The following is a 21371-nucleotide window of genomic DNA, read 5'->3' on the forward strand; positions in this document are numbered from 1 at the left end:
CAACTCGGTCGCCCGTCAAGCTTTTTTGAGGCCTCAGGCATTTCCAATATCTGGACCAACCCTCTCGTATCGTTGTTGGACCAAGAACAAGACGATATATTGCAATGCCCACATCAGTACGGCATCTGCTGTTGTCAATTACGATGTGCCCAAACCGTTGCATTTGGACCCACGGCCGCTATTGCGCGACGTGCTTCTCCAAGTTGCAGGAAATGATTGAAACGTGGAGTTCTTCGGAGCCCATCCCCCTGCTGTTATACCCTGCTCTCTTTTGGTCCACACGCGACTATGACCCATGCTCTCTGCTTAGCCACCCTGGTCCCCTTACAAAGGTCCCTACTCACCGGATACCTTCTTGTACAATACATTCAGATACAATACCAGAGAGTTTCGACAAGCCCCGAATAACCGACGAGGATCTTTCCTCGGCCCTAGCCTCCGAAAATATTCTCCGAGATTTGTCTTGAATCGCTACCCACAACGGCCGAATCCGGTATCGCCATCTTTGACGCTAGCCGGGGAGCCGGAGGCGCAGTTCTATGACAAGTTCGGAGGGTACATAATACCAGGTAGTTAAATAAATAATACGTATGGATTAGATATTCCAAATGACGCTGTCCGCGGCCACAGTATTAATTAACAAATATAGGAAGCAATTTACTTTACCTCCTGAGTCCCATCACAGAGTAACTACATAGCCTTCTAAGTCCTCGACGTCGTGCGCGACTTTGATAGTGATGTATATTGCTTGAGACTTGGCATCAAGATTGGACCAGGTAACCGCTGTAGTAAATGACATCTCGCTTCAGCACCAACGGGAGCTATTTTCAGAGCAGCGTACATATGCAAGTCTGCCCGCACTCGGCGTGGATAACTACGGTCGCAGCTTGGAAAACGCGTAGGGGAAGAGAGGGTTACAGTACTGGCACACCATCAATCCTAAAAAGGCAATCAAATGATCACATTTCCTTAATCTGGACAATGGGGGTAAATAGACTGCATGCGGAGTACAGGTAAATCCACCCTCAGAGGCAACATTTAGGTAGCGAGCACATTAATACTCCGATAGAACGAAGTCTACCCGTCTCCCGAGTTAGTTGAATTGTAACGACGGGATAGGAACTTTAGTGTATGTATACAAGATTGATCAAGCCTACTTAATGTAGTATTTATGGCTCGGCATCGAACAAGTACATACCTGTTAACGACGAGTTGTCAGGTTATAATCATGCTATCCACAATATGACCTTCGTCTCTTGTCCTTAGCGTCGAGCACAATATGTCAAGATAGGATCAAAGTAGAATATTATATCCATGTCACAAATGATACATAGAGAGAGAGAGAAAGAAAGAGACGGCAGCCCGGCCTGCCTATATGAGATACCCGGTCCAAGAGAGTAGGATTGCGAGCTCTTCTCATTTAGTGCTCTTATGTATTTACCGAGCGCGAGATTACATAGCATGGTTGAATTGCGACAACTACGACACAACTCCGCTAGTAATTTTACAAAATACAAAATACACGTCGTTGTCTGTAGTTGAGAAGTTCATTTGGACTTTGGTTAGCGTAGCAGGATGATCAACAGACAAGTGACATCAACTATGTAGGTTAATTAAGTCGTCAACAAAGATGCAGCTCACTCAAAGCCCCCTGTCTTACATACACGGACTCCTCACCCGGATACCACGTTTTTTCCCCTCACAAGCTCGAGACCGCTCTCGGGATGGCTGTCAAAACTGCATGATACCCCAAAACCCGGAGGATTAATAATATGCAAATATGCCTCCTTCCATACCCATCAGGAATTTTTAACGCCATTCAAATGATAGGATTCTATGACTGCGTCCTAGCATTTTCTAAGCCCCGCCAGTATACCTTCTCTAGCAACTTAGTCATGAACCGCTTTGCCCCTTTTCAAGCTTATCTCCGACACTACCATTTCCCGAAAAGATCCATTCGATCATTAACGTACTTATCTTATACCCCCGCATTTCAGGGATACACGGTACTGTACCGAGAGGGTTACAAGCAGAGAATCAGGGGTCCGTTGAGATGATCCCTTCAAGGTCAAGGGTACAACTTCCGCGAGCCGTCGTTACATCGTTTACTATGTATACGCCGAACTGGACCAATTTGTGCTCAGTGTTGAAAAGAAAATTCTTAGATGTACTTATCTCTATAGCTTTCCAACCACCGCTAGGGCCATCGGAAGCGCTAAATTACGACTGTTCAAATGAGTCTCTCGAGATATTAGAGAAGATCCGCCTTAACTTAAGCCTTGCTAAGTCCAGCAATGCTCATTGGCCGTTGTTAGTTCAGCCCTTGCTATTTTACACTATGTACATGCCGTTATCCAGACTCAGAGTCAAAGGTCCTTTCATAGTCTTGGCTGTAGAATTATCCTAGCCGTCTTCATCGAAGCATACTACAATCACTATCATTGCTGTTCCGTTTTTAACATGTTCCCCAACAAAACGACTACGGAATGAACTTCATACATATGTAAACCCACACTACTTGCCAAGCAAGTTGCCGCTGTTGCAATTGCGAGCTATCTTCTTGTAACTTTCGTCGTACTGCTTACTCTCTATGTACTGGTACTACCAGTCGATTCTGGAACCTAATCTCCCGGAATCCATAGAGAGTAGAACCCGTCCCTCTTCCTTGCCAGCAGAATGATACATATTTGCGCAGTCTCTACATAGCGCTGAGCTAGGAATTTGATAGATCAGCCCTAGATACCGAGTTCCGCCGAGCTCGACTATGGTCGTTCCCGGTTCGAGCTCTTTCCCCTCAATATTCCGTATCAGCGTGTTGCCGCTAGTTATGTTACAGTCACCGGGTACGACTCTATGCGAACTTGACGTGCAATAGCCTCACCAGCATAGGAAACATATCATACATCCGTACGATGCACGGCCGTGAGCACCAAGATCGTGATTTTCTCGGGGGAGGATAGGCCCTGGGAAATCATAGCAGCCAAACCGACAGTTGGCTTTTCGAGCCGTTAGACCCGCGGTGTAGTAATTACAAGCAGCCCAGCCCAGCCCAGCCTAGCCGGTTTCTGTAACGGTCGGATCTGGAGCGGCCAGATGAGGAGGCCCCCGTTGTAGCCGCTTTTAAAATTAATTCTCCGGTGCACTTGAGATATGATGCATAGATGGAGGAGCTTCCGCCTGGTTGGCTGATTTACTTCACCTGCGGCAGTTGTTGCTGGCTGCGATCATGCGGCCTTCAGTTTTCTTGTTACGATATAGTGCATCACTACAACGTCGTGGACTCACTAAAGCGTAACACATGATATAGGCACCCGTACGGAGAAATTACTTGCTTTGCCATAGAATCTTATAAGCAAGGTACGTATGTATGTCAATTACATAGCCGCACGTGTATTATAATGCTGCACGAGTACAGCTATTGGCTATTGTCATCGAACCTCTCAAAGGTTCGTTCGTATGAACTCTAACCCTTCCGCGCCTTTGGATGCTGATTGGAGAACACGCTGCTCATTTTTTCCCCAATCACTTCCTCGGCTATTCTGACAAGACGCCTTCAGAAACCGTTTGCTTCTTGCACTAACCTATAGAGAGGCAGGTTATCCATTTTGGAGTCAACGCCGGCCTATGATTCATGCCTTCATGCTTTTCTCTTGAGCAAATCATGCGCTCTTCCCTTGCCGCCCGCCCTAGCCCAGTTCCTTTCATTCCAGTAGACTACGTAGATGAGACATCATATCGCAAATACCTCTAAGCCATCTATTAGTTTTAACGTAGCGGCAATATTGAAACCCGCTTCAGGGGCAGATGAAAATGGTGCTTGAAAGCCATAGGGCAGTCAACTATGAATAAGTTGACATAGCTACCTACCTAGGTAATTAATGGGCATATCAAGTGGTCGATCCAATAAGAACGATGGTTGGTAGGCGTCATCAGTAGGCAGCATGTCTACCATAGGCCAGGGATTTCACTCCTCTGGATATATGTGTTGCGGTGCAGCGCTACACGACATTAGGAGTACACCCTCGAGACGTTGTTCTTAGAAAAGGTCGATGTACATCATCACCACTATTAACTACCTAGGTACATTATTAACTACAGCTGGCCCCGAATACGAAGCGCGAGGAACCAAAAACCAACCATAAGTTTGTTTAATGGAATAACGGCGCTAAACGCGATATATATTGGTCGTGATATCTTTGAATCACTTATGGTAACTTACTGCTCAACCCAAAGTAGTCAGTACTAGACTAAAGTCCTCATGCGCGGCACACGCAAGTTGCCCTACCTAGATGATTATCCAACGTTTTGTCAACGATTACTAAACTACAGCAATGCTGTTTTGCGAGCGATGTGAGATTAGAGTCCAACCCAGACTAATAGTTACTAATGGGAACTTTGCCATTTATTAAGCTTACGAGCAAAGCGATTTGCAATCTATTTCTAATAAACTATATGTCAATTTGTGTTTAAGTATTGATACATTAATACCGATGGTTCCCAACACAACTCTTCTAGGAGTTAAGGTGCCAGTAAGAGAGTTAAAATGGGAATGACCTGATAGAGCTTATTTCAGATAAACGTTACCACTTGAGAGATGTCCAATAATGAGTTAGAAATATATCCATTGCTAGTGAAATAAATATTATTTCGCTTTTAGAATTTTAAAAAGATTACTACATGTTATGAAATGAAAACGCCTCCTGCACTCAATGTATAATAGATGTATATCAATTTTAATGAATATAAATATATTATTACTTGGTTCCAATGGCAACTTTACGTCTGTCAATATTTTCAAGTGTAAATGAACGTTATAAATTAATTGTTTAAGTAAAAGGTTACTCAAGCTTTATAACTTAGGTAGTTAAGCTAATGATACTTCCTGGGCTAACCTAAGTCAATCAACAAAGTATGGTAAGAAAACATTACCTGTATTATAGGGACTAACAATATAGAATAGAGTTTTAGTAAATATTACCAATCCAGAGTTATTCCTTAACCAAGTACTTACCTAAATTATCAAAACCCATTTTGATAGAGACAAGTAGTAAGTAATATGTCGATAGGCATGATATGCCGTTCAAAAACCACCATTTAATGATATCAATGCAGTAAAAATAAAAGACACAAAATACTGTTTTCGTAATCTAAATAGGTAAGTAAAAACAGCTTATGGTTGAATGATTCGCTTGGAGTTTTGTTAATGGAACAACCTTACTCTATCTTTAGATGGAGAAGCAAGTCAACCGGCAAGTGTTAAATCATGGTTGAAATAACATTCCAACCTACTCAAGGTACCTCTATCAACAATTTACCACGCCGAATTAAAAGCATCACGATATTTAGGTACCTAAGGCAGTCTTTTAAGTTAAGGCTAGTAATCGGGGGCTAAATACCTACCTAGCCTATACAGTTAACCCCTTTCCATAGTCATCCGGCTTACACATAGATACAAGACAGACTACACTATATTGAAGTAGCAACATGACGGAAGGATATACTCCCGAGTCTCATGGACGCCTGCCAGTCCAAGTTCAGAGATCTCAAACGGATAGGTATAGGTAACTGAACGTGTTCTAGGTCGATTATTAAAAACCACAAATACGGAATTCAAGACATTGCGCGCTCTATATGTATTTGATATTTTCTATAGTCGCCGCCTTGATTTCTAGGCCTAGTGGTCCACCCAACGCTATGCGGTACGTGATAACTCGCTAGCACCTATCAGTTATCAGCGCCCCCGAGCACTGCATGTTCTAATGGTTTATTTGTCCGAACACACCTGATGTATCCTTCCACATCTATATGTATGTAAAAGTATCTACCTGACCCCCATGCGACCTATATTCGTTTCCATCCCGGTGGCCTTTAGTGTACACACTCGGTATTCCAAGAAAAAGCACCGCCTATGCCTAAGTTTCTATTCCATTCCTAAATCAAGCACTTCCTGGTACGGCTAAAGGTGGGGTAAATATGAACTCCTCTTACTATTACGCGAAGTAACTTTTCCAGAGGACTCCTTCTAGGTCCTCGAGTTGCTCGTGAGTAAAGTACTATTTAATATGTCAGTAAGTCGATTGCCAATATGGAGTAGAAACTGGGGCTTACCTTTTGATCAACTCCCCAACTGTCTTGTCTTGTCTTCTTGAATTCAGATAGGATACTCTTGGTGGCTTTGCCAACTACGCCCGGATCACTTGCTGCACGTCTTGCAAGCAAGGCTAGGACTTCAGGCATCCAACTTGGTGGCGGCGTCGCGTATGGAAATGCCTCAATCAATGCTCCGAGACCCAGGACAGCAGCATGTCTTTTCACGATTTGTTGTGTGACATTGACCGGCGTTTCTGTCCCCGGCTGTCTCTTCTTCGGCATTGGGTTCCTCGCCAGTTGAGTCTCGAAACGCGACTTTAGGGTAGCGATGAAGGGGTTACGTATCGTAGCCGGGGAACATCTGATCATACCTGCCAGCGTCGCACCTGCAACGGTTCGAACTTCAAGCTGGGAATCGGCCAGCATGTCACCCACAGCGTCGAAAAGTAACTCTCGCTGCGGGGCGTCCATCAGGAATAATCGCCGGAAATAGATGACCTGCATGTTAACAAGTGCTCTTAGACGCTGGTGCCAGCTTGTGGCAGTTCTTCCCAGACGGATCAATGCCGCAATGAACGGCGCGTCTTCTCCAGTACGGAAGGGAATGTTCGGCAGATGGCGATAGACATGGTAGGCTAGACGCATTAATTCTGGGTCTTCTTTGACGTCCATCATGTGTAGAAGCTGGTCAATAAACGGCTCCGGGAAGAATGGAATCAACTGGATGCACTCCTGCGACGAAAGAGTGTTGTCCAGCCATATGAGGACCGTCTTTGACCCAGACGTGTAAGAAGATGGCGTTTGTTGGCCAGGCGTACGCTCGTGGCGCCAAGTTTCCAGACGAGCAAATACGTCTCTGATGGTAGCGGTAAATTCATCACTTGGCTTGTAAGGTCGAATACCGATGTTTGAGTCTGCCTTATTCTGTTCTAGTAGAGCGCTAACATTCTCGAATGACTCGTGATATCTAGTTCTATAGATAGTGGCAATTACACGACCGATGGATTCGCGTACGGCTTTATATGGGTGGTCAATGTGCGCTAGGAAGTCGTCCAAGATGGGTTCATCGTGACGGTAGTGCCAGCCACAGTCATTAATGAGGAACTCGAGAAGCTGCACTTTTGAGGATTCCTTAAAGGCGGCGTTGGAGTTCATATCTAGGCGGAAAGAGCTCAGGCGGCTAACAAGCTCGCTAGCACGGCGAGGATCCTTTGTATCAATGATAAAATGAAGACACGTGGCCCAGTACGAGAGGTTATCGGGTGTAAGGTTATCGGCGAAAATATCGAGGATCATCGGCTGTGCAAAGCCCCAGACTTCCTGCTTCATACGGACAGGATCGTAAGCCGTACCAACCATCAATGCACCCAGGATCTCTGATGTAGCACGATGCTGGTGTTTGTCGCTTCCATCGCCGTATACTTCACTTACCAATTCTTTGACATCCTCGAACTTGAGCTCGGTTTGCCCGTATATCATAAGGTCAAAGACATGCATGAGCAACACAACGTTGGAGGTTCTGAACCTATCGGAGGATGAGTCTCGCGGCTCCTGCTTTAGATAATCGAAGCATTGAGAAAGCCACTGCCTCGTTATTAATTTGCCAATTTGCTGCCTAGCAGCCTTCTCAACGTCATCGTAAGCGTCAAACTTTTCCGGGTCTGCTTTGAAGGCATTGAAATTTTTGCCCCAGACTAGCCAGCCAGGGTGATCTGTGTCGACGTAGTATTTTGTACTTTCAGGGTGCTTGAAGCTATCTAAGAAAGTTTCCGTAAATTCGGCATCACCCTTCGGAACCGGGATGACAAGTTTGTTGATATCTTGCTCCTTCTCGCAGAGGTAGTCCCGGTAGCTGTGCCCATATACAGCACGCTGATCGATCGCAGTGAATATGTTTGAAAATGCGTTTAGGTAATTAGCCCTTAAGCCTGGGTGGGGGTCGTTTGTTCCCTTGACGACGAGCTCGATGAACTCTGGTGGCGCGATGCCCTCGAAGCGTAAACAAAGATTCGTCGTAAAGATAGCACAACGGCTGGCTGTCTTCCAGTGTGATTCCTTTGCAATTTCCGTTAATTCGAGTCCCAATGCTGCCTTTTTCTGCTCGACCCTCTTTCTGCGCTCAACAATGAAATCATGTCTTGTATCGATAGCCTTCGAACAATCTTCAGCTGGCTTGATCAAACTAACTATTTCCTCATCGGTAATCACCATCAATTCGAACCGCTTACCAAAGTCCATCAGCGGGTAAATGGCAGTTGCTCCCAGATTCTGAATTGACGTTTTGTCGACGTTGGCTGATTGTATGTATAATCGCATCAAGTCAGGGGCAAATCTCCAGTCCCTCATTAACGTCCTGAGTAAGCTTGTGAAGAGTAATGTATACATGGCACCCTTGATACGATCGTGGTCGACCTCTTCGAGGGCCTTGCGGAATCTCTCCAGTATGACAGGGATAACGAGCGGGCGGCCACCTATCAATGCCTTTAGTGACGCATCTTGCGCACCCTGGGCAATTCGTCTCACGTCCGCATATGAAGAGACAGAGGATTCGGCAAGGTCAAGGAGCAAGCACTTATCTAGCTCGCTCTTCCTCCGGACTGATGCATTATGCTTAACCCTCTGTAGCTGATATGCATCGGCCCTCTTGATAAGAAGAGGTCTGGGATACACCTTTCGCAAACCACTTATCTTGAAAGGGGCAATATCTGCCCTGTATAGTCGAACCAGGCGGTCTAATGGGTGTGCTGACCTCTCAAATCCCACATCCGTAATCCAGGTACGATACGTGTTGTATAGAGCTGTGAAGCAGGCGACGTCATCTTCCTGGTGGGAGTTGAGGAACGAGTGTGTTCGGGAGAGCAACCGTCCTATATCTTCTCGGAGGTTATGGATCCGGTCGTAAAGCGGGGTGTCGGGTGTAAGTAAGTAACCGCTTGGATATTTAAACTGTGGCTTTGTGTCGTCATCTTCTCCCACTTCGGCTAACGGGTTGTTGTCATCGTCATCATCGTCGTCGCCATCAGCCATAATTTCGTCCTCTTGCTCTTCAGATTTCCCATTACCATTAAGGTGTCCACCAGCCTCCCCAGATGCCCGTTTCGGGTCAAATAGGGTTGCGAGGCCTGAGATGACCAATCGCAACTGAGTTAATTGGCGAGAAACCTCGTCCGACCATTCTTTGTTCTTTCCTTTCCGACTAACAGGTGGATTCTCACTCATAAATGACTCAAGCCGTTGCATGGCCCCTCCAGCTTGGGATTCGAACAGTTCAACCGCAAACTGGATCTCTTCCTCAAGAGGCCGATGCCACCGGATCGTTAAGTCCGCTGGTGATGTTGTCTTGCCCCAATCAGCGACGTCTAGGCCACGCTCTATGACATCAGGCTCGTAAAGCGAGGTATCTATTGGGTACGTGTGCGTGAGGTTGAGTAGTAAATGGTGTATATAATTGCTAATGTGAATAGTGGGGAGGCCTCTGCACTTATCTTGCATGTACTCTGCAATTTCGAAAAGATCTTTTTTATACTTGAGCACCTCGCTGCCCACATGAACAACACACATACTCAAGATACTCACGTGCCACACGAGAGCCCTATCCCGAGGAAGGACTTCGGTGCCGCTGCTCCGATCGGATGCAGCACCGTTGTAGTCAATTTCATTTCGTATATTAACAATCAACATAGGAATGAATACCTTCAGTGTCTTTTCTGGGTTCACTTTGCAAAGCGCGTTGCAGATCCAAGCCATAGCATCGCGAGCTTGGTGGACTACATGGCTCGAAACAAAGGTAGAAAGCTTCTCTAAAGCCATGTCAAAGAGCTCAGGTGATAGAGAAGCAAACATTGGGGTCAAGGCAGCCGGTAGGGTATTGATAATATTATCTTCAGGGGATCCAGAGCGGACCTGCGACGAATCTGGTAAATTCTCCAGCAACGTAAAGACCTTCCCTAGGAGCGTCAAGATGAATTCACCGAAACCTGCGGTTGAGGAGCGCACAATGTCCGCCTCGTCTTCGTCGGTCAACTCGTTCTTATAGTCGATATTAACATCTTGGCCCTCGCGTTCCATCCGCTCCATTTCCCCTTGGACCCATTGCATGGCGAGGCTAGTATCATGAACCTGGTTATTCTCTTTTGCCAAAGTCACGAACGGGATACTGTACGAAACACTTTGTATGAAGTTTAGGGTATACTGTGTCTTGTTTAGATCATTAGCATCAATACCAGGTAGAGCTAATGCTAATAGAGCAGTGATGTGGCATCTGAAGCCTTTCTGACTCGACATAATATTTGCAATCATGTTTAGGCCACAGAGACTAGAGGTAGTCCGATGAACTTCGACTAGGCCTTGCAAACTCGGGTAGAACCTCTGGAGTGCGCCGGGCAGCATCAGATCAGGCTCCAGGTAGGTAAGATTTTGCAGAGCGTTAAAGTACAAGCTGGTGATAGCTGAACTTTTCCCGAAGAGTCCCATAAAAGTGACCTCTCGCAAACTCAAGACAAAACGGTGCTTCAGAGCATCGTTGATCTTTCGGTCGGCGGGGGTGTCCTGCTCTTCACTTTGTTCTCGGTTCCAACGAGATACAAACAACTCGCTGAGGTAATAGGTCAGCTGAGCCAGCATCTTAGACCAGGAGCCGTGATTCGATGGGTGGAAGAAAGTATCAATCGATTCCATGAAGCCTTCGAGGCTATTTAATATTGAATTGTCCTTGCCAAGACAATGGGGAGATAAGGAAGATATAACCCAACGGGCGACAATATAGGGTATTGGATGTTTTTTCTTGTCTTTCTCGAGGAAGATGGCCATCCCAACCGAGTAGTCAAGTGAAGTGTATGGTGAATTCGCTTGTCCAACTGGTATCTCAGTCAAACGAAGAATAGCAGTAAATATTAGATCAGACTGCTCCCGTGTGAAGACACCATGCTCGCCGAAGGGTACATGCCGACATGTCAAATAGTCCCTAGCAACTCTGGAGAATATATCGATGAAGGCATTGTCTACCACCTTGGAGCGGGTCATCAGCGACCAAAGATGGAAGAAAGTAGGTATGAAATCGGATGGCTGAGATTGTAGCTCGGTAGGAGGAGCTGGTGTCGTGGGCATTAGAATGTTCAAGAGACCAATAACAATGTAGGCATTTTGTATGTCCGAAGTACTGAAATATGGCAGTACCTCTTCCAGGATAGCGCGCCGTTCTTTGGGATCGAAGTATAACTGCGAATAGAGGCACAGTTTCCGGAGGTGCTTACCACCCCGCCGTCTAGAAGAATGATGCGCAGCAGCCTCGCCGGGTAACACTAACGCCTTCAACTCCGTCCAAAGGGGTCTCCAGTCGAGGATGAGGTCTTGTTCAGGCTTAAGAGCTTGCTTTCTCCGGATCAACGTTACAACCATCTTAGAGAACCGATCGGCCGAATTATTATCTAGACCGGGCGCAAGCGACAGATGGAAGTACAACTGTACGAGCTTGGCGCGTAACTCCCGAGGCATGTCGAACTTGAGCGCCAGCCATCCCTGAAGCTGCCGCGTCCAGTGAAGAGCACCAGGGGAGAAATCCTCAGCCTTGACGGCTATATAGAGCTGTCTCAATATTCCTTGCAAGGCGGCATCGCGAGCAGCATCGTCTTCGACTGGGTAGGGTAGTAGTTGAAAGTATGCAAAGGTGCGCGGTCGATAGCGCTTAGTATCGTCGGTATCGGGTAAGTTAGAGGGTGGCAAGCCGGGCGAGGTTGCACGAGAGATAGTATCGCCTACAGCATAAGTATTGAGAAACTGCGAAGCGGCAGAAAATGCTGCGGCTGCTGCCGCAGGATCGAGCGCTTCATCCATGGCGGGGGGGAGGGGGGAGAGGGGAGAGGGGAGGGGATACTGGATATCGTATTATATCGTATCTGAAGCTCCGCTTATAAATTTGTAATATCGAATCGAACTATTGTTGGATTAAGGATATGTAACACAAGCTTTGTTTTATTTAGTCAGTCTCGAGGGCGAGTCTCTGTCCCTCGTTTTTCTTCTCTTTACACCCTGGTAATGAAGATGATAGTTGACAAAATTCCTTTGTGAAAATCGATGGTGGCGTTGATCTCGTGCTGCAGCCAAACTAGGACGCACGCTGACATGTCGCAGCTCCCGGAGCTTGCGTAGCTAGCTTCTCTGCAGTTTAGAAAGCTCCAAAGGGTGAATGATCTGCCCAATGCACCGCACCAAACCTTTGGGTAGAATAAGTTGGGGTCCTAACGGCTTTTCACTTTCCCTTCCGAGCCTCGTTACCAGCACGGGATCGCACCGAGTGAAAGACTTGAAAATTTACAAATTATCGTACGGGCAGTAAGGAGAAACTGACGCCGTTGATAATGATGTTGGGGGGGGGGGGGGGGTAGTAAGTAGTAGTATATGGAGGTTGGACAAGTCAGGAAGAGAAGGGGAAGATGTACGGATCCGTAGTGGTTTAACCTAAGATGTTATGTAAATCGACGCCGGGTTGATAGGTAACTAGTCGATGTCGAAGTGGGGAATTTAGTAGGTTAGGAAAGTCAATTATCAATTTAGGCCAGTTGCTACTGCGCCTGCTTTTTGTTCTCACCAGTGCCAGCAGGCACACAGAGCAAAGAGCTAGAGGCAGAAGGACGAGTACGTAATTAGGCAATTGCGACGATTAGTTACTCACACACTTGCGGCGCATGACAAGTCTCTATAGCAGCCTAAGGTGGTACCTGTAAACTGATTATCAATTCATCCCAATACGCTATCTCCTTGCAGTGACAGCAATCAATACAATAATTACGAGCGCATATCACCAATATTGCTCTTCAATGTTACTTTATAATAATATTTAATGCATCGCGATTGGATAAGATTCTTTGTATTTCCTTTTCCTTTTTTTGCCTCTCCCTTTATTGTTCAGTACAATTTCATTCTTGAGCCCAATCTAGTGCAAATACCAGATCGTACCTAGGTAAGCTTTATCAATAACAGAATAACGCTCAGTAACACCAACTTGCAACAGCTCAACTACTACTCGCCACAGGTATAACACAACACGAATGTATAGGTACCTAGGTTAGGTAATTATAAAAGATAACAATAAAAAATAAAAATAAAAAACGCAACACGTACATCCCCGTGTGGAAAGTTACAGCAATGCAATCATGGGAATGCATTTTATACTATCACATATCATTTAACGGCTTCATTCCACGAGTACTAGCAAGTTATTGTTGGCTTACAAAGGAGTCACTTTCATAGGCTCAGTTAGCTCGCCAGCCAGATGTTAGCATGTATGTTAGCATGTATGTTAGCATGTATGTTAGCATGTATCGTAGGCTTCTGTACGACGTCATGCATCTAATCACAGCGGATAATCCGGTCAAGTCTTTGGATCGCACCCGATTTGACGGATTGAATTCCCGTAAATCGGTCGGGTCAAATTGCCTAACCGTCACAACTCGCCACATTGCTTGGGAGCTTCTTCAATCAAACAAAATTAAATAGCCATAACCTAGATTCTTCTTACTTTTATATCTCTTCGAACTAATAGGAAGGGAAAATATTATATCCCTCCCGCCCGGTTACCTACATCCTAGGTCCTAACTTATCCGATTTACACAACTTGCGGCACAGAGGATAAGTACATTGCTTTTACATTGCTTTTTTCGTATAAGCTCTTGCTGACAGCAGGTCGACACAGTCACATGATATCTCCTTTCTTTCAGCTCATAGGCTGATATTCGTAGGGATCCTATCCCCCTTGCCGATACTTCTGGCTTCTGTTCCACAGCCACGATATTGTAGCTCTGCAGCCTAATATCGGCTTACACAAGGCAAGTTGTTGTCCTAGGTCAGAAGCAAGCAAATGGCCCGACGCATGGCCATGACGTGATACCAGCGGATCTCAGAAGACATTGATTCGGGGGTGCGTCGGCGTGGCGGCATACGTACATATATAATTGCCTATAGGATGGAAAAAAGAGAGGAGAAGAGACTAGAATTAATGTGATGTAACTGATTATTCAAGTTACCTAGAGCTGATAGAAACGTCATCAGATCTTGCTTGCCTCATATCTATGTATGTACACAGTTCCTATTGAAAGAGTTCTGGATTGGAGAAAGAGACATGTCTAAATAGATTTCAACTAATCCAGGAACTAAACACACTCATGTATTGGTAGCCTATTCAAGCCTATAGTATCTGATCATTTTTGCCTACATAGGTACCTAGGCACTAAAGTACTTAACTATTATATATTTACTCTTTCCTCTTATCCATCGCCGGTAACCCGAGCCATAGAAGGAAGATGGCACCGAGAAAGGCGAGGATAATAGGCTGCAGCACCTCTACACCCTTTGCCTGTGCAATCGCTCCAACTGCAAACGGTAGAATAGCTGCGCCACTACCACCGAACGCCGCGGCAAATCCGATAGCACCGACGTGCAGGTGTCGAGGAAGTAGCTTGGACACGGCGATGATGGCAGCAGGGAACAGGGGCCCGATGAAAAAGCCTTGGAATCCTACAGCGACGGCGGAAACGTAGAACTGGGGCACAAGCCAGAAAAGAAGCTCGAGGCCCATCGTTATAGGAAGGTATATCACGATCGCACGCTTCTCTCCTAATCTCGGTGTCACGAACCCTAAGACTACACGCCCGATCGTCAAGCCGAGCCAGAACCCGGTCGCTGTCATACCGCTAGCGAAGGGCTCGCCATTTCTTACTTGAATCATGAACTCGACGATCCAGCCTCCCAGAGAGACCTCAAGACCGACATACCCAAGCAGGAACAAGGAGCAAAGCCAAGTGACACGCGCTGCAGGTTGCTTGAACAAGGCCTCCTTAAGACTACTCTGAGACGATTCCGAGTGCTTCGTTAGAGATTCCCTATACTCGCGTCCTGTTGCCTTCCAGAAGCAGCTGACCGAAGCAACTACCTCAAGCCCAGCTATTCCGATCTAATCTAGTCAGCTCTATGTCTTTCCCTTTGGCATCGATTAACTCACCATAAGGTAGTAGAAGGCGTACCAGGGCAAGTTACCCTTGGTAATCATAGTCGTGGCAATTAGCGGGCTAAGAACAGCACCGACCCCGTAGAGGCCGTGCAGAATGCCAAGCATCTCGTTCGCGCGAGCCATGTTACCGATCCACGCATTCCAAGCGGCGTCCGCAATGCCGTTTCCGAAGCCCGCAATAATAAACGTAATCACCAAGACTGGGTAAGGTGGATGGACAGCAATGACTATGTAGGCCAGCAGATGGCACCCCGAGGAGATGAAGGCAACCCCTCTTTGGCCTGCCTTAAGGTGGATGATATTGTTTAGGAAGGCTGCTGCTGTATATCCTACGAAAGGTGACAGAAAAATAAGCGACACAATCAGATACGTAAGATCATAGTGTGCTTGAATCTACACTCCGTGTCAGCCATGGGTTTTATTTAGATCGCGGCACCGTATAATCCAAAGAGCTGCCTTACATATGGAATGAGAGGCTATCCAGTCGGTTCTTGTCAGCAAACTTGTTTATATCTAGGTAGCTAGTATGGATTCTAGTACGATAACTCACACCGTAAGCGGCGTCATTAGCGCCCATGACAACGAACGACCAAAAACACGAAGCAACCCGTGGGATGTTCTTTCGAGGGTAATTCCATCTTTGCACAACGTCTGTAGTCGTGCTCGGAGGTGGTAGGGAACTCGTATCCTGCCTTGGAGTAATATTGCCGTCATTGCTACTCGTCTGACGGCTCTGCCCACGGGCTGGAACGTCGATACCATCCTGCTTCGGCAACGGGGTTGACAAATAGACTGATTCGAGCTCTACCTCGAGGACTGAGGTCGAAGAGCTTCCATTCTGCACATGTGTCGCCATGACGACAAGATGGCTTGCTCCTTTCCTTTGTCTTTGGATGTTAAGCCGAGGTACCGCGATCTTTTGACCTCTCAAAACAGACGGGACAAAAGTATAAAATCTCGACCTAGAAAGTGAACAATACCACGCCGCCCTTGTCTCTTACTTATGTACGTGCTAACGGGGAAGCTTCGGTCAACGACCCGGTCTCCAGCGGACTGGGACCCATAAGCAAACAGACGGCGCGCGGTAGGTCCGCTACTTTCTTTCTTGGACATGGGGCAGAAACTAGGTCTCGGGGACCCCAGAACCAAGTCGGTAGAACATCGGATACTCCACAACTCGCATTGGGGGGTTGATGATTACGAGGTTCCGTCGTGGGGTGGATAGGGTCCTGAAAAAGGAATCTCCGCCCGCGGCTCAACTCCGACATCTATGTAGGCGAGACCGGCATCGGTTAATTTCGCAGCTGCTCCTCGGGCCGTACATCCTCTTCTCATTTCATCGTTGCTCGCCGGCTTGACTCCGGGGGTTCATGGCACTGAATGGTCTTCGCACGGGGTCGCGATCATAACTCAGATTCGTAGATTAATATGTTAGATAATACATAACTACCTACCTATCTTTCTGGATGCGACAGAAGGACCCCAATATATCAAAACCAAATATTATTAGGGCATATTCAATTCCTTAACGTGTAGGTACGGTGCTCTCTAAGTATATAGAGTTCAACTAAGTTCGAAGAGCTCCGTGCCTTATTTTCTTTTATAATAAACGAGTAATTTTCTAAGTAACAAGTCTAAAAAGGCACCTGGGTCAGGAGTTTCGATCGAAGACGATAGTTATTTGAGGTAAGAAATGATATGATACTGCTAAGTTTCAGCTAAATAATCAGGTGTATGCTTTTGAGAGGAGCAACCAACAGTATACTGAATGTGTCAGTTAATAAAAGTCAGAACTAGATCCCTCATATATATTATAGGCCTAACCCCGAGGGTAGCGGACGCCGCTCGTGTGCCGTCAAGGAGTGCGGAAGTGCTTGGCTTGCCGTTGCCTCTGGGAATAGTCTCGATTGAAGAGTGTTAAGTTACTGAAAATGGGTCGTGGTTGTAACCCCTAAGGTTATATAGACAAGTCTAAACATGGCATGTTAATTGTCGGTGGAGACGTGCTACATCATACGCCCCCCTGATCCTTAGTATCCCCTATTACTAGTAAAGTTAGTTAAATACGTCTGACCTCATGAGGATAAATAAAATATCGAGTTCATACTTTAGATTTCGGGTATATCTTAGCTAAGTGTTTAGACGTCCTTGAGAATATAACGGGGTTTATGTGTAGCTGAACATACACCATTGAGGCTAAGAGAGGACATGAGTAGACTCCTAGTTACTTACATACTACTACCTCATCTATATCGACCTACCATATGGGGTCTTACGATGCTTAAAACGTATGTCATACACATGGTAGTACCGCACTTAGGAGGTATGTAACGCGCAAGAGCCACATCGATCAAGCAATAGAATTTGTCTCAGTCAACTAATAGATGGTTTCTTTGTAACTATTTGTCGCTACCGGGATTGACCACTCCGTTGGATGCTGCATAATTCAAGCAGCTTCCTTCTCTTTTATTTTGGATATGCGTGATCATAATGGGCCAAAACCATCCCTCTATTTGAACGCCGTGCGGGTAAGTCTCTTGATCCAGTCCCTAGAGCTTCCCAAAAGTCTAGTTCTCGGTCAGATCCAATCCTTTCCGAAAAATACCGTAACCAATGATTTGGGTTTCCTATTTAATCCGTACCGCAAATGTCCCCTTTCTCCCTAACTCCGGTTTATGCGAGTGTATGATATGATACAAGTTTCCCTCCTCGTTCACAAATTGATGTGGTTGCGTCTCCTGTTTTCGACGCTTGCTAATAACATGGCTGGCAGCCCTACCGCCCATGCAGCTTTCGAAACCAGTGTGACATGTTCTTCCATTTCTGGTGCTTTGCTTTCCGGCTTTGGTCTTCTCTGTTGGTTTCTTGTACTATATTCCGAACGGAGGATTTGCACCGAAGGCTAGGGTTTTCGCTAAATTCGATTTCAATGGGTTTGAGGGATACCGGGCTGGCCGAATAAGATGCCGAAATAACCCGGTGCCTCGTAGACAAGGAAGATGATGCTGATGGTGTGGAATTACTTTGTGAAGCAAGGTCAATTGGGGTGAGCGTAGATGGGGAATCCAATACGGCAGCTAACGAATTCGCTTGGGTCCGATCCGGGAGGCTTAATTCCCAATCGCCTTTGTACCCTCGCTTATTCTTTGATTCTTGCCTAGGACTACTTCTGGCTCGGTCGCGGGTTTCTATCTCCGCGGCGTTCGACTTCTGTATGAAGCCAGTCCCAGTGGATGTCGCTCTCCTAGGTAACACGTTCGGTGTAAGCTGATCGTCCATCTGCAGGCCACCTGGGAGTTTGCGTTGGCTGCCAGCGTTGGGAGCACTAGGCTTTGAGGCCATCTCCAAATTTACACTCACAGACCGGTTCCGAGCCGATGCGCTTGCGCCTACCGGCGTGGTGGGAGAAGTCGGGGATAGGGTACCAAAATCTGCCGGCTTCCAATTAGGGGACCACCCGTGACGAAGTATTACCCATATAGCTGATATGGTAATAAAAGTTTTCTGCCAATCTTCGACTTGCCGAGTTGTTCTCTTTGGAGTGCTCTCTCCGTTGGTAGAAGAACTAGGTGTAGATAACACGGGAGAAGTCGGAGGATAACGGCTAGCGGACTGCGAGACAGTTGTATAGGAGTCTAATATATCGAGCGAAGAATTTGTTAAGGTGGCCATGATAGGATGGCGTCGGCAGTTAGGATCGATTATGCTAAAGGTGAATTTGCAGTCAGGCACAGGTATCGTAGGCGTGAAACCTGGCGAAGTCGGCATAACTGGCAAGGATTTAGTTGCCATCTGCTTGCGAACCCATCTGGCTGTCGTGGTGGTTCCATTCGAATCAATACTGACGAAATCATAGGAACAGGAATTGACACCGCTGAACCGTGGCGTTGCGGTCCAGACTGTCCCGTCGGCTAGCACGATTTCGGCTTTGTCTTCTGTCAAGACTGGACTTAATATCGCTAACAGCTCGCGGGACTTCAGGTCGTCGTCGTCACCGTCACTGTCTAACCCAGAAGCTTGCGCATCATAGTCTTCACTCTTGACCAACATAATATCCCGGATACCCAACTCTCGCTTGATGCGGGCGATGAGAGGAAACCGCTTTAGCAAGGGTACAATCAAAGGGCCAGCTACGGCAAAGGATGGAAATACGTCAATAGCTGGTCTTGGGCGCCTATTAACTGCCAACTGTTGCATCTGAAGCAATAACTTGGGTCGTATATGTATTAGACGCTGCTTGCTGCCCAGCTTTGGAGGTGGGTGCGCAAGGAGAAAGGTAGTGCTTTTCCGCATGGCTCTCCTCCGGTTGCGACGAGCCGAAGACGATACGCGGCTCGCGTCACTATCGGATGCAATTGAGCCTTCATCCTCGCTCATTGCTTCTGGTTTGGCCGTCGTCGAATCGCATCGGGGCTCTTGGAATTTCACAGTAGCTTCGGGTGTTCTAGGTATATATTCCGAAAGAGGACGAGGTCGCCGTAGATCAGGCGAAGCAGGTTCATTAGGTGAAGGTGAAGTGCTAGGGTGATACGAAGAAGATCGTTTTATAGGTGCTGCAAAGGCAGATCGCAGGAGAGGATTGCGTCGATGACCAGGCGGAGGATTCGGCCGATTTGAATACTCATGGCCATGCAGGCTAGCTCCCGAATGCAGGAACATTATGAAAGAAATTCCATCCAAGCTTCCACTTTCCACGGCTTTGAGTGTGGGGGGGAGCCTTTTACGACAGGCTCAAGTTGAATATCCAGGTAGTTGCCGGGTAGTCTCGATGAACAAATAAGCAAGTCCTACGCTACCACAAGACCGATCATACTGTGTCTTATGGTATACGATCCTATATTCCCCACAGATTCTAGGCTGACTTTTCAGGAATAAGACAGGGAAAAAGAGGCTAGAGGGATATGGAATAATAGTGGTATATTTGCGGAGGCTGAGTTTTGAGAGGGATCCGGAGCCGTGAAGTAGGAGATGATCGCATACAACGTTGAAGCAGTCAATGCCCTTAAAGCGTTAGGTACATTAATAGGCACTTAGGTAGGTACCTGTTAACGCGGTAAAAGGGTATTGGGGGAGAGGTAAGGTACATAGATCAAGTGGAGAGCTGAGTCGTGGCCTGACAGGCTGAACGCTGTTCGGTTCGTCCAGAAACGCGCGTATCGGCCAAGGATTTAGGGGGAGAGGAGGTAGAACAGGTATGGGGGGTTTCGAGGGGTAAAGACAAGCCAAGGATATGTGTATATATTCCCAAATATACACCCACAACATACATATATTAAGCATATATGTGTCTGGACATATATGTACGGGGAGTGGCGGTGGATCTTGATCGTCGTTAAACCATGTGCGTGCCCTGTCGGCTTGGTATGTATGTAAAGTCCCACTGCTTCTGCTTCAGCTTCAGCTCCTCGCGTTCGGATACAAGCCGAGCTTTTTCGCTAAGACCCGCTGTCGTCCAAGAAGGAAGAAAAAAAAGGCGCACCAGAAAATAATCGAATCAGTCAGTTCTTGTTAGATTTGAGCCGAGCCGAGGCTGGATTTTAGTTGCTTAGGACCTAGGTAGCTATTCAAGCTATCTAAGCTATAAAATGCAAGTTACGGTATGTAGGTCAGTATGCACACACATACATGACATCAATACATACGTGTAACGACTCGTTAGCTTCGACGTTTATTTTCTTTTCTTTCTTTCTTTAAACCCGAGAGCGGGCATAAATAAATTTACAATTTCGTCAGCAAAGAAAGAAAAAAAAAGGATCGTCAGGATTGCATATATAAGCTGCCAGGCTTAAATTAAAGAAAGAAATACACGATACATGACACGTCTAGGTTAAAAGATAAGATCGCAAGGTATAAAGGGCTGTGGGAAATAAAGAGGGCGCATTGGGTAGCACTGGATGTTGCAGTTTATTATTGTTGCTATTGCGGCAAGTAACCATAATGTGCGGTTGGAATGGAAAAATGCACTTTTTTACTATTCCATGTCTGCTTGTACCACAATGATGCGATTACGAAAAATTGCTATACAGAAATCGACAGGGGCGGAAAGATCAGATAGTGTCATCGGAACCTGGTTGGTCGGCAGTTATGCAGATATGTATGTAGCTCCTATTACAGTAGAGTACATAGGTACCTAAGCAGAGAGCAGAGTTGTATGTGTACCTATGTATACACCTCCTTAATTCTTAAGGTTTCAATGCTACCAGGTCTACAGGTGTATCTAGGTAACGGCCTATGCATACATAGTGTAGTAGTGGTAGTAGTGGTAGTAGTCTAGGCA

At 46.4% G+C, this 21371-nt stretch overlaps 3 protein-coding genes across 3 annotated transcripts; all 3 read right to left on the reverse strand.

Annotated features, from left to right (window-relative positions):
* Positions 1–5377: 5377 nt before the first annotated feature.
* On the reverse strand, positions 5378–12140 carry F4813DRAFT_275135 (uncharacterized protein). Its single transcript, XM_049240429.1, has 2 exons — positions 6109–12140; positions 5378–6053 (listed from the first exon to the last, which is right to left on the reverse strand). The coding sequence occupies exons 1-2, from the start codon at positions 11920–11922 to the stop codon at positions 5991–5993; spliced, it is 5877 nt and encodes a 1958-aa protein (XP_049095246.1). The 5' UTR covers positions 11923–12140; the 3' UTR covers positions 5378–5990.
* A 1821-nt stretch (positions 12141–13961) lies between these two features.
* Positions 13962–16118, reverse strand: F4813DRAFT_275173 (MFS general substrate transporter). The gene is made up of 4 exons (XM_049240430.1): positions 15645–16118; positions 15556–15570; positions 15086–15487; positions 13962–15037 (listed from the first exon to the last, which is right to left on the reverse strand). Exons 1-4 carry the CDS (start codon positions 15948–15950, stop codon positions 14339–14341), a joined length of 1422 nt encoding a protein of 473 aa, XP_049095247.1. The 5' UTR covers positions 15951–16118; the 3' UTR covers positions 13962–14338.
* Positions 16119–17814: 1696 nt separating this feature from the next.
* On the reverse strand, positions 17815–20454 carry F4813DRAFT_275178 (uncharacterized protein). The gene is made up of 2 exons (XM_049240431.1): positions 20362–20454; positions 17815–20095 (listed from the first exon to the last, which is right to left on the reverse strand). The coding sequence occupies exon 2, from the start codon at positions 19751–19753 to the stop codon at positions 17870–17872; it is 1884 nt and encodes a 627-aa protein (XP_049095248.1). The 5' UTR covers positions 19754–20095; positions 20362–20454; the 3' UTR covers positions 17815–17869.
* Between the last annotated feature and the right edge of the window lie 917 nt (positions 20455–21371).

Source organism: Daldinia decipiens (genome assembly GCF_022478715.1).
Source record: "Daldinia decipiens strain CBS 113046 unplaced genomic scaffold F4813scaffold_50, whole genome shotgun sequence".
Classification (NCBI taxonomy): domain Eukaryota; kingdom Fungi; phylum Ascomycota; class Sordariomycetes; order Xylariales; family Hypoxylaceae; genus Daldinia; species Daldinia decipiens.